Raw genomic sequence first — 14,576 nt, forward strand, 5'->3', positions numbered from 1 at the left:
TCCATCTGGCAATCCCTCCAGGTAAAGAGAGAGAGAGAGAGAGAGAGAGAGAGAGAGAGAGAGAGAGAGAGAGAGAGAGAGAGAGAGAGAGAGAGAGAGAGAGAGAGAGAGAGAGAGAGAGAGAGAGAGAGAGAGAGAGAGAGAGAGAGAGAGAGAGAGAGAGAGAGAGGCAAGGAAACTGCAAATTGCACATTACCTATTTACTTGTTTGTGACACTTGAGGAAAATACCAATAACATATCTTCCAAAATACTTACAAGTTTAAAAAAAGGGCACTAAAATACTCACCAATATAAAATAGAATATTATTTTATATGAAGATTACAACTAGCCTTGATTGGGTGTTATTTCTTTTCATTTATTTCTTGGCACAATTGATCAAAGGTTTTTAAAATGTATATCATGTGAAACACCAGAGCTCATGAGCTGAAGATGTAACAATTCACATTGGTCTTCAATCATTTGAATAAAGAAAGAAAGGATATCATTCAAGACTCAACTTCCACATGAAATGTGTAAACCCTTAATTAAATATTTCTAATTGTGCATTAAACATTTCTGAATATTTTCAGGTCCAAATGGGAAAAGTTAATTCACCAACACCAATGGAAATACCGATAACTGAAGATGAAGAACTGAATAAAAAAAAAAAAAAAAAAAAAAAAAATCAGAAATGAGAACACAAATAAGATCCATTTCTGTTAAACTTAGCAATGTTTACATTCCATAAAATGACCTACTACTTCCAGATAAACAAAAACTGTGATCCTTTTCCTGACTCCTGATCCATTTCAATAAAACCTTACAATCTGTTTTGTCATACTGAAAGTAGTATAACTAAATTAAAAACCTTGATAATTCTTTTATTTGCAAGGAAACTAGAGACAATTTCTGACAATAATTTGGAATTAAATAAAAAGTTTTCATATCTTAAACACCTTTTCCCAGTGGTAATAATAACTACAATGATTATCATCAACTATCATCATCAACATTATAGTGATAACAATAATTGATATTATGCATCATTATCAATATCACCACTGCTACTGAGAGAATCACTAGTAGCCTAAATAATGGTTGTTAGACAGGCTTACAAAAATATAGAAGTACATTATGAGGAACAAGTAAGTCATTCCCATCTGGACAGTCTCTTGCATATGCATCAGTACATACAGGTAAAATTTAGTTTTTAACTGATTTATTTATATACTGGATATAGGCTTGGCAAATCTTATAAGTTGTAAAATGGTGGTACTTCCTGTCATTAACAACTATGATATTTCCATTCCAGTGTCCTGCATTTAGGAATGTCTTTAGAATGGTACTCCTATCCTTATCATGAGCAATGCTGCCCTAATCCCTGTTGCCTCTGTTGTTGCTGGTGCCACTGCTGTTACCATTGTTGGCAGTGTTATGCTCCATATACCTGAAAGAACAAGGCAATTGTTTATGTCTGTGTGTGTACTCTTTAGACGGCAGTGAGGTCACCATATCTTTATTCCTTTGGCTACTTCCTTGACTGTCCAGGCTATACCAATTCTCTGAGCAGGATACTATGAAGACTTTTCAAGACCAAAACTGATTTATTTTTTATTTTTTTAGAATTTTCCTTTCTTAACAGAGTAACACTTAATATCTAAACTGCTCCCTTCTTCCCTCTGAAATATGTTGTCTTGCTTACTTTACTAGTACAAGAAAGCTTCATCACCTACCTGTTCCACAGCCTCATACGCATCTCTTGATTCCTTCTCATTTCCATCAGGTGTTCATTGACCCCAGCATTGTCCCCAAGTGGCCGAGTAGGTGGGAGCAGGACAGGTCTCATAGGAATATGAATATGCTGAAGATGATGGTGATGATGATGCTGGTTAGCCTCAGGCAAATTCATAACTGGTGGAGGCCTCATCACTCCAACTGGCATGACTTGAGGATAGTGCTGATGGGCAGGTGGAGCTGGGGGAAGCTGTCTGTGAGCAGGTGGAGCTGGGGGGAGCGGTCGATGAGCAGGAAAAAGAAATCCACCTTGATTTTGGTGAGCAATAGGGACATGAGGTTGCCTGTGGTAAACAACTTGAGGGCGAGCTTGGATCTGTTGGTGGTGTACAGGTCGAGCAGCAGCATGAGGTAGGTGTGCCGGCTGGCCTTGGTGCTTCACTAAGTTCTTTGGTACCTATATAACAGAGCTATTGTTATCCTTTGAATACACGACACAATGATCATGCCTTAATTACACTAGACTACTCAAGAAAAGGGGTACCAGCTATAATCTAAATGTCATCTTACTTCAGCTACCTGAATCACCAACCCATTTGAACAGTACTAATGTACCTCCTTCCATCACTTTCCACCTGATTTGGTAGTACGAGTACAAGTCTTTAATTGTAGTCATACATACATGCATGCTTGCACACATGTGCACACACACACAAACACACACACGCCCGGTAGCTCAGTGGTTAGAGTGCTGGCTTTACAAGCCAGAGGACCGGGATTCGACTCCCCGGCCGGGTGGAGATATTTGGGTGTGTCTCCTTTCACGTGTAGGCCCTGTTCACCTAGCAGTGAGTAGGTACGGGATGTAAATCGAGGAGTTGTGACCTTGCTGTCCCGGTGTGTGGTGTGTGCCTGGTCTCAGGCCTATCCAAAGATCGGAAATAATGAGCTCTGAGCTCGTTCCGTAGGGTAATGTCTGGCTGTCTCGTCAGAGACTGTAGCAGATCAAACAGTGAAACACACACGAGAGACGCAGTCGAGGAAGGACGCACTGGCACCGCTCTGACAATCAGCTGATCTTCACTACATACCTGTTGTACAGTTTTTACAGTGGCCTGGGCAGGTAGTGTGGACTCATTTTTTTTTCATGCAATTAATTATTAAGGAATGATGAGTGAAAAAGAGATTCCATCAAAATACAGACATGAGATTAGAGAAGGAATGAAACCTGATGATGACTATGATGGTGAGGGAGAGCGTGTATTCGAAGGCTTCAATACGACGACTACTTCACTACTAAAGAGAGTGTTAAATATTGAATATAAACTAGATAAATTGATAAAGGAGAATATGGAAATGAAAGTGAATGAAGAACAGGATAAAGAGTTTATAAAACTGAGAGAAAGGATAAAAAAAGTGGAAGAAAACGAAGCTAGGCTAAGAGCGGAAAACGAAGAACTAAAAAAGGAAGTAGCTAATTACAAAAAGCAGATGGAAGAAGGACTGAAAGGTCTAGTAAACAAGGAAGAGGAAAGAGTACAGAACGTGATTAAAAAAGAAGTACAAGCATGGAGAGTCCAAGATATGAAAGATTAGGCTGATTTTCAGGAGGTTATTCAAGAACAACTTAAAGAAAAAGAAGAAAATATGACAAGCAAAATGATAGGAGTCATCAAGACAGAAGAAAATTTAGTTAGAGAAATTGCAGAAAAAAAGAAGAGTGTAGTCGTATTTGGAATAAAAGAAAAAATTTAAAATATAGACCAAAAAGAGAAAAAGAAGAAATGAAATCAGGCAAAGACCTACTGAAGAATCTAAATGACGAAGATAGACAGAACTTGGAAGAGGAAGTAGAAGAAATAAACAGAATGGGACCATATCAAGAAGGAAAAATGAGACCAATTAAAATACTACTAAAATCACAAGCAGCAACAGAAGAAATATTATATAGAACAACAAAACTTAGAGAAACAGAAGGCTGCAAAGATATCTATATAAAGAAAAATATAAATGAGGAAGAAAGGAAGATACAATGAACTGGCAGCAGCAGTAAGGGTAAAAAAACAATGAAAGGTCAGAAGAGGAGAAGAAGGCATTTTTTTGGAGAATTCTAGGAGACAGGATAAGGAAATACATATATATATATATATATATATATATATATATATATATATATATATATATATATATATATATATATATATATATAAACGAGAAAGAAAAAGTGGAACAAGTTTAACTAAAAATAATAAAGGCAAAACACTAAAAATTATGTATATGAACATAGACGGGGTTTTATCGAGTAAATTAGAATTAAGAGATTACATAAAGAAAGAAAATCCGGACATTGTATGCTTGGCTGAAACAAAACTAAATGAGGCAATCAAAATAGACTTGGATAATAGGTATAATGTATGGAGAAGAGACAGAGTGGGTAAAGGAGGAGGAGTCATGATGATGTTAAGGAAGGAGATAGTGATAAACCAAGTGGAATGTGGGGAAGGAAAAGCAGAAGTATTGTATGTTAAGATACATATTAATAAAAAAGAGTTAACAATCATTGTAACATATGTGCCACCAAAAACAAATTCATGGACCAATCAAGAATATAAAGACATGATAGATGACACAATAAGGAGTCTAACGAGAATCATTAAAGAAAGGAGAAAAGTGATATTAGTAGGAGATTTCAACTGTAAAGAAGTGGACTGGGAAAATTATGAAAGTGGTATGGGGGAAGAAGCCTAGGGAGAAAGATTCTTGAACCTAATGATAGACAATATGATGGACCAGAGATTAAAGGAATGCACAAGATTCAGAGGAAACGACGAGCCGGCGAGATTGGACCTAGTTTTTACAAGGGTTATACAAATGAATGATGATATAAGATATAAGTGCCCATTGGGAAAGAGTGACCATGCAATATTAGAAATAGATATAGAAGAGGGAAAGGAAGATAGAGACGATTCATACAAAGGAGACTGATTAAATTACAGAAAGGCTGATATTGAGAATCTCAAGAACTATCTTAAAAACGTAGACTGGGAGGAGATGGAAAACTCAGAGACAATGCAAGACAAATATAACTTATTTTTGGAAATATACAAAACAGGAGTCAGGGAATATGTCCCGAAATACAGACCTAAAGAAGAAGGAAAGAAAGATTGGTTTAATGCAAGGTGTGCTAGGGCAAAGGAGAAAAGAGATGGACCATGGAAAAGGTGGAGGAGAAATAGAAATCCAGCAAATAAGGAAAACTTCAAGGCAGCGAGAAATGAATATGTTAAGGTGAGGAAGGAAAAGGAAAAGAACTTCGAAAAAGACATTGTCGAAAAATGTAAGGAGCAACCAAAATTGTTCTCTAGATTCATAAATGGAAAAATTAGGCAAAAAGAAACAATAGAAAGGTTAAAAGGAGAGAATGGGATGGTGGAAGACCCAAAAAGTATGGCAGAACTATTAAATAAAAAATTCCAGGAGGTCTTTACTAAGGAATCCAAATTTGAAAGGCCACAGAGTAATAGAGAGACAATCTATATGAAAGAGATTAAAGTAACCAAGCTTGAAATAAAAGAGTTAATGAAGGAACTGGATGAAGAGAAGGCAATGGGACCAGATGAAGTCTCAGGCAGAATACTGAAAGAATGTAGGGAAGAACTAGCAAGTCCTATATACAACATCATAAAATGCTCAATAGAAAATGGAACAGTACCAGTAGAATGGAAAAGAGCTGAGGTGGTTCCCATATATAAGAGCGGAAGGAAGGAAGAACCTTTAAATTACAGACCGGTATCACTAACTAGTGTAATATGCAAGATGTGTGAAAGAATAATAAAGAAACAATGGATTGAATTCCTTGAAGACAACAAATTAATATCAAATAGCCAATTTGGTTTTAGAAAAAGACTGTCTTGTGTAACTAATTTATTGAGTTTCTATTCTAGAATAGTTGATAGAGTACAAGAGAGAGAGGGATGGGTTGACTATATTTATTTGGATTTAAAAAAGGCGTTTGACAAAGTGCCACATGCAAGATTACTATGGAAGTTAGAGGAGAAGGGTGGCTTAAAAAGAAGCACATTGAGATGGATAGAAAATTATTTGAGGGGGAGAGAAATAAGGACGGTAATTAAAGATATGAAGTCCAAATGGAGAGCAGTAGAAAGCGGAGTGCCACAGGGGTCAGTATTGGCACCAATACTTTTCCTCATTTATATTAACGACATGCCAGAAGGAGGGAACAGCTACATAAATCTGTTTTCAGATGATAGGAAACTGTGCAGAGTTATAAAGCAAAAAGAGGATTGTGAAATACTGCAAGAAGACCTAAATAAGATCTGGGAATGGAGTAAAAAGTGGGAAATGGAATTCAATGTGAACAAAAGCCATGTCATGGAAATGGGAAAGAGTGAAAAACGACCTGTGGGAATCTATAAGATGGGAGATGGAGTAGAACTGGAGAAAGTTAAAAAGGAAAAATACTTAGGAGTGACGATGGAAGAAAACAATCAACCAGTAAGCCATATTGATAGAATTTTTAGAGAAACATATAATTTGCTAAGGAATATTGGAGTAGCATTTCACTACATGGACAAAGAAATGATGAAAAAATTGATAAGTACTATAATAAGACCCAGATTCGAATATGCAGGAGTAGTGTGGACCCCTCATAAAAAGAAACACATAAGGAAATTGGAGAGGCTACAAAAATTGCTACAAGAATGGTTCCAGATTTTGAAGGGATAACATATGAGGACAGACTAAAGGCTATGGATCTACCAACCCTGGAACAAAGAAGGGAGAGAGGAGACCTGATACAAGTTTATAAATTGATCAACGGAATGGACCAAGTGGATAATGAGAAATTGATCCTGAGAGAAGAATATGACATCCGAAGCACAAGATCACAAAGTAAAAAGCTGAGAAAAGGAAGACATCTGAGAGATATTAAAAAATATATTTTCCCGCAGAGACGTATTGAGACGTGGAACAGTTGAACGGAAGAAGTAGTTTCTGCAATGAGTGTGCATACTTTTAAAGTAAGATTGGATAAGTGTAGATATGGAGATGGGGCACACGAGCATAAATCCCAGGCCCTGTAAAACTACAACTAGGTAAATACTAGGTAAATACACACACACACACACACACACACACACACACACACACACACACACACACAGCACAAAAGGAATATGAACAGAGGGTGGTGGAGAACTGCGATAGTTACCCTAAATTGTTTTACAAATTCATATATGGAAAACTAAATATAAGGAGGCAATAGAAAAGGTAAAAAATTGGGAAGAAGTATATGAGGATGCTAGAGATATAGCTGAAATTTTGAACAACAACTTTTGCAAAGTGTTTACTAAGGAGGAGCAATTTATAGGAGAAAGGCCTACGGAAATAAACCAATTTTTTTTTTTTTTTTTTTTTTTTACGTAGGGAAGAAGGCCAGCCAAGGGGAAAAAAAAAAAAAGAAAGTTAGAAAAAGGCCCACTTGAGCGCTAGCTCTCCAAAGAGTTCAAAAAGTGCCAAAACCGTCAGCCAGAATTAAGGGAGGAAATGCCTCCATACCTCCCTCTTAAAAGAAGACAAGTTGTAGGAATTCGGAAATACAGGTGCAGGGAGGGAGTTCCAGAGTTTACCAGTGAAAGGGATGAATGATTGAGCATACTGGTTAACTCTTGCATTAGAGAGTTGGACAGAATAGGGATGAGAGGAAGAAGAAAGCCTTGTGCAGCGTGGCCGCAGGAGGAGGAGAGGCATGCAGTTAGCAAGAACAGTAGAACAGTTACCATGAAAATAGCGATAAAATATAGAAAGGGATGCAACATTTCAGCGGTGAGAAAGAGACTGAAGACAGTTAGTCAGAGGAGGGGAGTTGATGAGACGAAGAGCTTTTGATTCCACCCTATCAAGCAAAGCTGTGTGACTGGAACCCCCCCCAAACATGTGAAGAGTACTCCATACAGGAACGGATAAGGCCCTTATACAGAGTAAGCAGTTGGAGGGGCAAGAAAAACTGTCGGAGACGCCTCAGAACACCTAATTTCATAGAAGCTGTTTTAGCAAGAGATGAGATGTGAAGTTTCTAGTTAAGATTATGAGCAAAGGACAGACCGAGGATATTCATTGTGGAAGAGGGAGACAGTTGAGTGTCATTGAAGAAGAGGGGATAGTTGTCTGGAAGGTTGTGTCGAGTTGATAGATGGAGGAATTGAGTTTTTGAGGCATTGAAAACTACTAGATTTTCTCTGCCCCAATCGGAAATCTTAGAAAGATCGAAAGTCAGGCGTTCCGTGGCTTCCCCGCGTGATCTGTTGATTTCCTGAAGGGTTGGACATCTCTGAAAGAATGTGGAAAGATGTTGGGTGGTATCATCAGCGTAGGAGTGGATAGGGCAAGAAGTTTGGTTAAGAAGGTCATTAATGAATAATAGAAAGAGAGTGGGTGAAAGGACAGAACCCTGAGGAACACCACTATTAATAGGTTTAGGAGAAGAACAGTAGCCGTCTACCACAGCAGCAATAGAGCGGTCGGAAAGGAAACTTGAGATAAAGTTGCAGAGAGAAGGATAGAAGCCGTAAGAGGGCAGTTTTGAAATCAAAGCTTTATGCAAGACTCTATCAAAAGCTTTTGATATGTCTAACGCAACAGCAAAAGTTTCACCGAAATCTCTAAAAGAGGATGACCAAGACTCAGTAAGGAAAGCCAGATGATCACCAGTAGAGCGACCTTGATGGAAGCCATACTGGCGATCAGACAGAAGATTGTGAAGTGACAGATGTTTGAGAATCTTCCTATTCAGGATAGATTCAAAAACTTTAGACAAGCAGGAGATTAAAGCTATAAGACGGTAGTTTGAGGGGTTAGAACGGTCACCCTTTTTAGGCACGGGCTGAATGTAGGCGAACTTCCAGCAGGAAGGAAAGGTAGAAGTCGATAGACAAAGTTGGAAGAGTTTGGCCAGGCAAGGTGCAAGCACAGAAGTACAGTTTTTGAGGGTTTAGGCCAGCAAGGGCATGGAAAACATCATTACGAAGAATTTTGATTGTAGACATGAAATAGTCAGAGGGAGGAGGAGAGGGAGGGACAAGCCCAGAATCGTCCAAGGTGGAGTTGTGAGCAAATGTTTGAGAAAAGTTCAGCTTTAGAGACAGAAGAGATGGCAGTGGTGCCATCAGGATGAAATAAAGGAGGGAAAGATGAATAAGTGAAGTTATTTGAGATGTTTTTGGCTAGATGCCAGAAGTCACGAGGAGAGTTTGAATTTGAAAGATTTTGACATTTCCTATTTATGAAAGAGTGTTTGGCAAGTTGAAGAACAGACTTGGCATGATTCCGGGCAGAGATATAAAGTGCATGAGATTCAGGAGATGGAAGGCTCAAGTACCTTTTGTGGGCAACCTCTCTATCATGTATAGCACGAGAACAGGATGAGTTAAACCAAGGTTTAGAAGGTTTAGGTTGAGAAAAAGAATGAGGAATGTACGCCTCCATGCCAGATACTAACACCTCTGTTAAGCGTTCAGCATAAAGAGATGGGTCTCTGACACGGAAGCAATAATCATTCCAGGGAAAATCAGCATAATACCTCCTCAGGTCCCCCCGAACTGGCAGAGGTAAAACGCCAGAGGCACCTTCGCTTTGGGAGATGGTCAGGAATACGAGTAGGGTGTTGCACCAGTTGCTCTAGGTCATGGAGGATAGCAAAGTTGAAGGCTAGTTCACCAGGATGGTCAGTGAAGGGAGAAGAAAGCCAAAGCTGGTGGTGAACATTGAAATTTCCAAGAATGGAAATCTCAGCAAAAGGGTAGAGGGACAGAATGTGCTCCACTTTAGAAGTTAAGTAGTCGAAGAAATTACTAGTCAGAAGAGTTAGAGATAAACAGCAAAGATGAATTTAGTTTGAGAGTGACTGTTAAGTCGTAGCCAGATGGTGGAAAATTCGGAAGACTCAAGAGCGTGGGCATGAGAGCAAGTTAAGTCGTTGCGTACATAGATGCAACATCCAGCTTTGGAATGAAAATGAGAATAGAGAAAGTAGGAGGGAACAGAGAAGGGGCTACTGTCAGTTGCCTCAGATAGCTGTGTTTCAGTGAGGAAAAGAAGATGAGGTTTAGTAGAGGAGAGGTAGTGTTCCACAGATTGAAAATTAGATCTAAGACTGCGAATGTTGCAGAAGTTAATGTAGAAAAAGTTGAGGGAGGTGTCAAGGTATTTGTGGTCTTCAACAGGAGAGGTGTCCGACCTGGGGACATTTTGGTCCCTCCCAGAGGGGACTCAAGGCGTTGTTTATTTCGGGTCCCATTTTTATTTTAAATTTTTATTTGGAGTGAAGGGTGTATGTGTGGTAAGTGCATGTAGTTTTGTGTGAAGAAGGAGAGCCGTCTTTAGAGGGTAGGCTGTGACTAACCCCTTGAGTTGTGAGACACAAAGGGAAACATTCAACGAGATCACAACTAGCTTTAATGGAAGGTTCACAGCATCTCCGGAACTAGTGCTATTAGATCTCACTGGGAGTAAGTTATTGTTTCGGTAGGTGTCTACTACCTCTTCCTTAGTAACCATGATGCAGGACATCATGGTTACTAAGGAAGATGTAAGGAAAATTATAAGCAATTTGGATATTAATAAATCAATGGGGCCTGATGGCATATCTGGGAGGTTGCTAAAAGAATGTAAGGATCAATTGTTGAATCCCGTATTTGATATTGTGGAAACCTCCATACGAACAGGAATAGTCCCGAAAGAGCTGACATTGTGCCTATATATAAGAATGGTAGTAAAATGTAACCGCTAAATTATAGACCAGTATCGTGCAAGGTATGTGAAGAAGTAATTAAAGCTAAGTGAAGTGAGTATCTAGAAAGTGATTTGGCCCAACTGCATTTTCAAAATGATCGCCAGACGCAATTTCAAACTGTGCGCCAGAGAATTCTGCAGCTGGCCGATAGGTGGGAGCTCTGGGGCTGGATCCAAGAAGCAGGTTGTTGTCTATGTTGGTACAGATAACCTCCTGCTCACATACCAACCTTCGTACAATAGCATCCACAAGGATTTGTTGCTGTTGGCGGGTGGAGGTTGGTAGCCCACCTAAAAGTGTTCATTGGCTGCCAGGAGCTGGATCCAAGAAAGTTTAACAATGTCAGAGCAACCTCCTGCTGCGAAATGGCGTCCATGAACGCTTGGAGCGACGGTAACAAGGTTGCTATGAGGTTGCTCTCAGGTTGCTGGTAACACCACCTCTCCAGGTGGTGTTACTGTCTTATATATACATTTTTGTTCACAAAACATTTCTATTGCCCTCAAGAAAGGATTGTTTTGTAATGCATAAAGTGAAATCTTACATGGAATACCAAAAAATAAAGCAGAGATGAGATCGCCCACAGACGAGGCGGAGACTCGTGGCGACTCGGCTGCTTCTTCTTGTGACCCTTTTAGCTTATATAATGCATATATAAGACAGTAACACCACCTGGAGAGGTGGTGTTACTAGCAACCTGAGAGCAACCTCATAGCAACCTCCTCACCGTCCCTCCAAGCGTTCATGGATGCCATTTCGCGGCAGGAGATTGCTCTGACGTTGTTAAAGAATCTTGGATCCAGCTCCCGCTCTTCTCGTGCCTCAAGTGCAGTCTGCCAGCACTGAGTACAGATGGAATCTCTTCAATCTGCCTATAATTAATTAACCAAGATGGCCCAAAAACGTCCTTCATCTTCTGCATGTGTGGTTATTTTTGATAAGTGGATTTTTTATAAAGTGGTAAAGCTCAGACGAAGATGGTGACTGACTGTGGTGTGAGTGGTGAAGGCAGTGACGGAGTGAGTGTTATGGTTATGTATTCTTTGTTTTGTTGTTTTCTCTTATTATTTTTTGCTTTTTCTTATTATTTCTTGCTTTTTCCTTTACTTTAAATACACTTCTAGTATTTAGAATGGTAAAAAATAAAAACATGTTAATTTAGCCAAATAAATAGAGTATTTTGTACAAATTTTTTTGGACCACATCCCGCATCCCCCCTATTATCTATTGTTTCTTATGAGAATTACATGTTTGTTTTATGCGAATTTTGATAAACGCAATGCCTCTTGGAACGCATCTATCGTGTAAATCGAGTTACCTGTACATCAGAGAGTAGATGATATAACTAAATCTTGGCATGTGACAGGACATAATGGAAAGCTTTGTCATGTTCATAAATAAATAATTCCAGTTAGACAGACAGTTGATTCAGCTTGTTGAGTTAAATACCATTTAACATTGAAAATGGACACATGTCATACTATGAATGTAACCATTTAAAAATTAATGAAGAATAAAATCCAATGAAGATAAATAATGATTAGTAAATATGTGTTAAGTTCTAACACTGAAGTTTTTATAGTCATATATCATTATATCCTCAAGAACTAAATAAACATATGAAAATCAATCTCAATGTTAAAGTAATAGTAGTGTTTGATGGTTGACTTTGCTGGACTAAGGGTTGGTGTCCTGTATCCTTTAAAAATATATATATTGGAGTAGGCAGTAGTCACCTGCCGCCCGGTGGAATACTCCAGGAGAGGTACTTACGGGGATGTAGGCAGTGCTGCAGACTGAGTGATTCCCCGTGTCCTCTCTTCCCGGTTCCCTTTGTGGTCTCATTTATACAATTGAGCAGCTGCAGCCTGCCCTCTAAAGACAACTTCTACTACTTCCTACACTACACTACAACACCTTACACTTTTACACTCTCTTCAAATCAAAATTTAATAATGGCTTCACCACGCCCTGCCTCGGAGTCCCCTCTGGGAGGGACCATAAATGTCCCCAGGTCGGACTGCCCTCTGCTGTCGACCTTGGGTGTCTTGACACTTCATCTAATACTTTCACTATCAATTTCTGCAACATTCGTGGCCTTCGTTCTAATTTTCAATCTGTGGAACACCACCTCTCCTCTACTAAACCTCATCTTCTCTTCCTAACCGAAACACAGTTGTCTGTGACTACTGACAGCAGCCCTTTTCTGTTCCCTCCTACTTGCTCTATCCTCATTTTCAATCCAAAGCTGGATGTTGCGCATACGCGCGTAACGACACCACTTGCTCTCGTGCCCACAATCTTGAATCTTCAGAATTTTCTACCATCTGGCTAAGACTTCAATGTCACTCTCTAACTAAATTCATCTGTGCTGTATACCTCTCACCTAATTCCTCTGACTATGTAAAATTCTTTGACTATTTGACTTCCAAGGTGGAGCACATCTTATCTCACTTTCCTTTTGCTGAGATCTCCATTTTAGGGATTTCAATGTTCACCACCAGCTTTGGCTTTCATCTTCTTTCACTGACCAACCTGGTGAACAAACCTTCAACTTTGCTATCCTTCATGACCTAGAGCAGCTAGTGAAGTTCCCTACCCGTATTCCTGACCGCCTTGGAGACACGCCCAACATTCTTGATCTTTTCCTAACCTCCAACCCTTCTGCTTACTCTGTTAAACTTTCCTCTCCGTTGGGCTCCTCCGACCACAATCTAATTTCCGTTACCAGTTCTATCACTCCAGTGCAGCCTCAGGACCCGCCTAAGCGGAGGTGCTTCTGGCATTTTAACTCTGCTAAGTGGAAGGAACTAAGGCAGTACTATTCTGATTTCCTTGGGATGATTATTGTTTTCATGTCAGAGATCCTTCTCTTTGTGCCGAGCGCATAACAGAGGTGATTATCTCTGGCATGGAGCTATACATTCCTCATACTTTCTCTAACCCTAAAGCTAAAAAGCCTTGGTTTAACTCTGCTTGTTCTCGTGCTGTCAATGATAGAGGCGGCTCACAAACGGTTCCGTAGCCATCCAACTGCTGAAACTCATGCCCTATATATTTCTGCCCGTAATCATGCCAAATCTATTCTCCAACTTACTAAAAACTCTTTCATCAATAGAAAATGTCAAAGTCTTTCCAATTCTAACTCCTCTCGAGATTTCTGGCATCTAGCCAATAATATCTCTAACAACTTTACTTCTTCATCTTTCCTCCTTTACTTCATCCAGATGGCTCTACAGCTGTCTCTTCTTTTCTAAAGCTGAACTCTTCGCTCAAACCTTTGCTACCAACTCAACTTTGGATGATTCTGGGCATATTCCTCCTACTCCTCCACCCTCTGACTACTTCATCCCTAAAATTAAAATTCTTTATAAAGACGTTTTCCTGGCCCTCTCTGGCCTTGATTCTCGGAAGGCTTACGGTCCGGATGGAGTCCCTCCTGTTGTTCTCAAAAACTGTGCTTCCGAACTCGCTCACTGCCTGGTCAAACTCTTTCATCTGTGTCTCTACTTCTATTTATCCTTCTTGCTGGAAGTTTGCTCACATTCAACCTGTCCCTAAAAAAGGTGACCACTCCAATCCTTCTAACTACCGCCCTATAGCTTTGATTTCCTGCCTTTCTAAAGCCTTTGAGTCTATCCTTAATAGGAAGATAATGAGGCATCTATCAGCTCACAACCTTCTCTCTGATTGCCAGTATGGTTTCCGTAAAGGCAGATCTACTGGTGATCTTCTTACTTTCCTAACTGAATCTTGGTCATCCTCTTTTAGGGACTTCGGTGAAACCTTTGCTGTCGGCCTTGACATATCGAAAGCCTTCGATAGAGTCTGGCACAAATCTTTAATTTCTAAACTACCCTCCTACGGATTCTATCCTTCTCTCTGTACCTTCATCTCCAGTTTCCTTTCCGATCGTTCTATTGCTGCTGTAGTAGACGGTCACTGTTCTTCCCTAAAACTATCAACAGTGGTGTTCCACAGGGTTCTGTCCTATCACCCACTCTCTTTCTATTATTCATCAATGATCTCCTAAATCTGACTCAATGCCCTA

General features: G+C 39.6%; 1 protein-coding gene across 1 annotated transcript in view; it reads right to left on the reverse strand.

Moving 5' to 3' along the window:
- Positions 1–289: 289 nt before the first annotated feature.
- LOC123514554 overlaps positions 290–14,576 on the reverse strand; it is a 61,637-nt gene continuing 47,350 nt past the window's right edge. The window contains exons 10-11 of the mRNA XM_045272494.1: positions 1,716–2,173; positions 290–1,429 (exon numbers count right to left, since the gene is read on the reverse strand). Coding sequence (XP_045128429.1) covers positions 1,357–1,429; positions 1,716–2,173 — 531 coding nt within the window. The 3' untranslated portion in view covers positions 290–1,356. The remainder of the gene's footprint in view (positions 1,430–1,715; positions 2,174–14,576) is intronic.

This window comes from Portunus trituberculatus, chromosome 38, assembly GCF_017591435.1.
Source record: "Portunus trituberculatus isolate SZX2019 chromosome 38, ASM1759143v1, whole genome shotgun sequence".
In the NCBI taxonomy this organism is placed as follows: Eukaryota; Metazoa; Arthropoda; class Malacostraca; order Decapoda; family Portunidae; genus Portunus; species Portunus trituberculatus.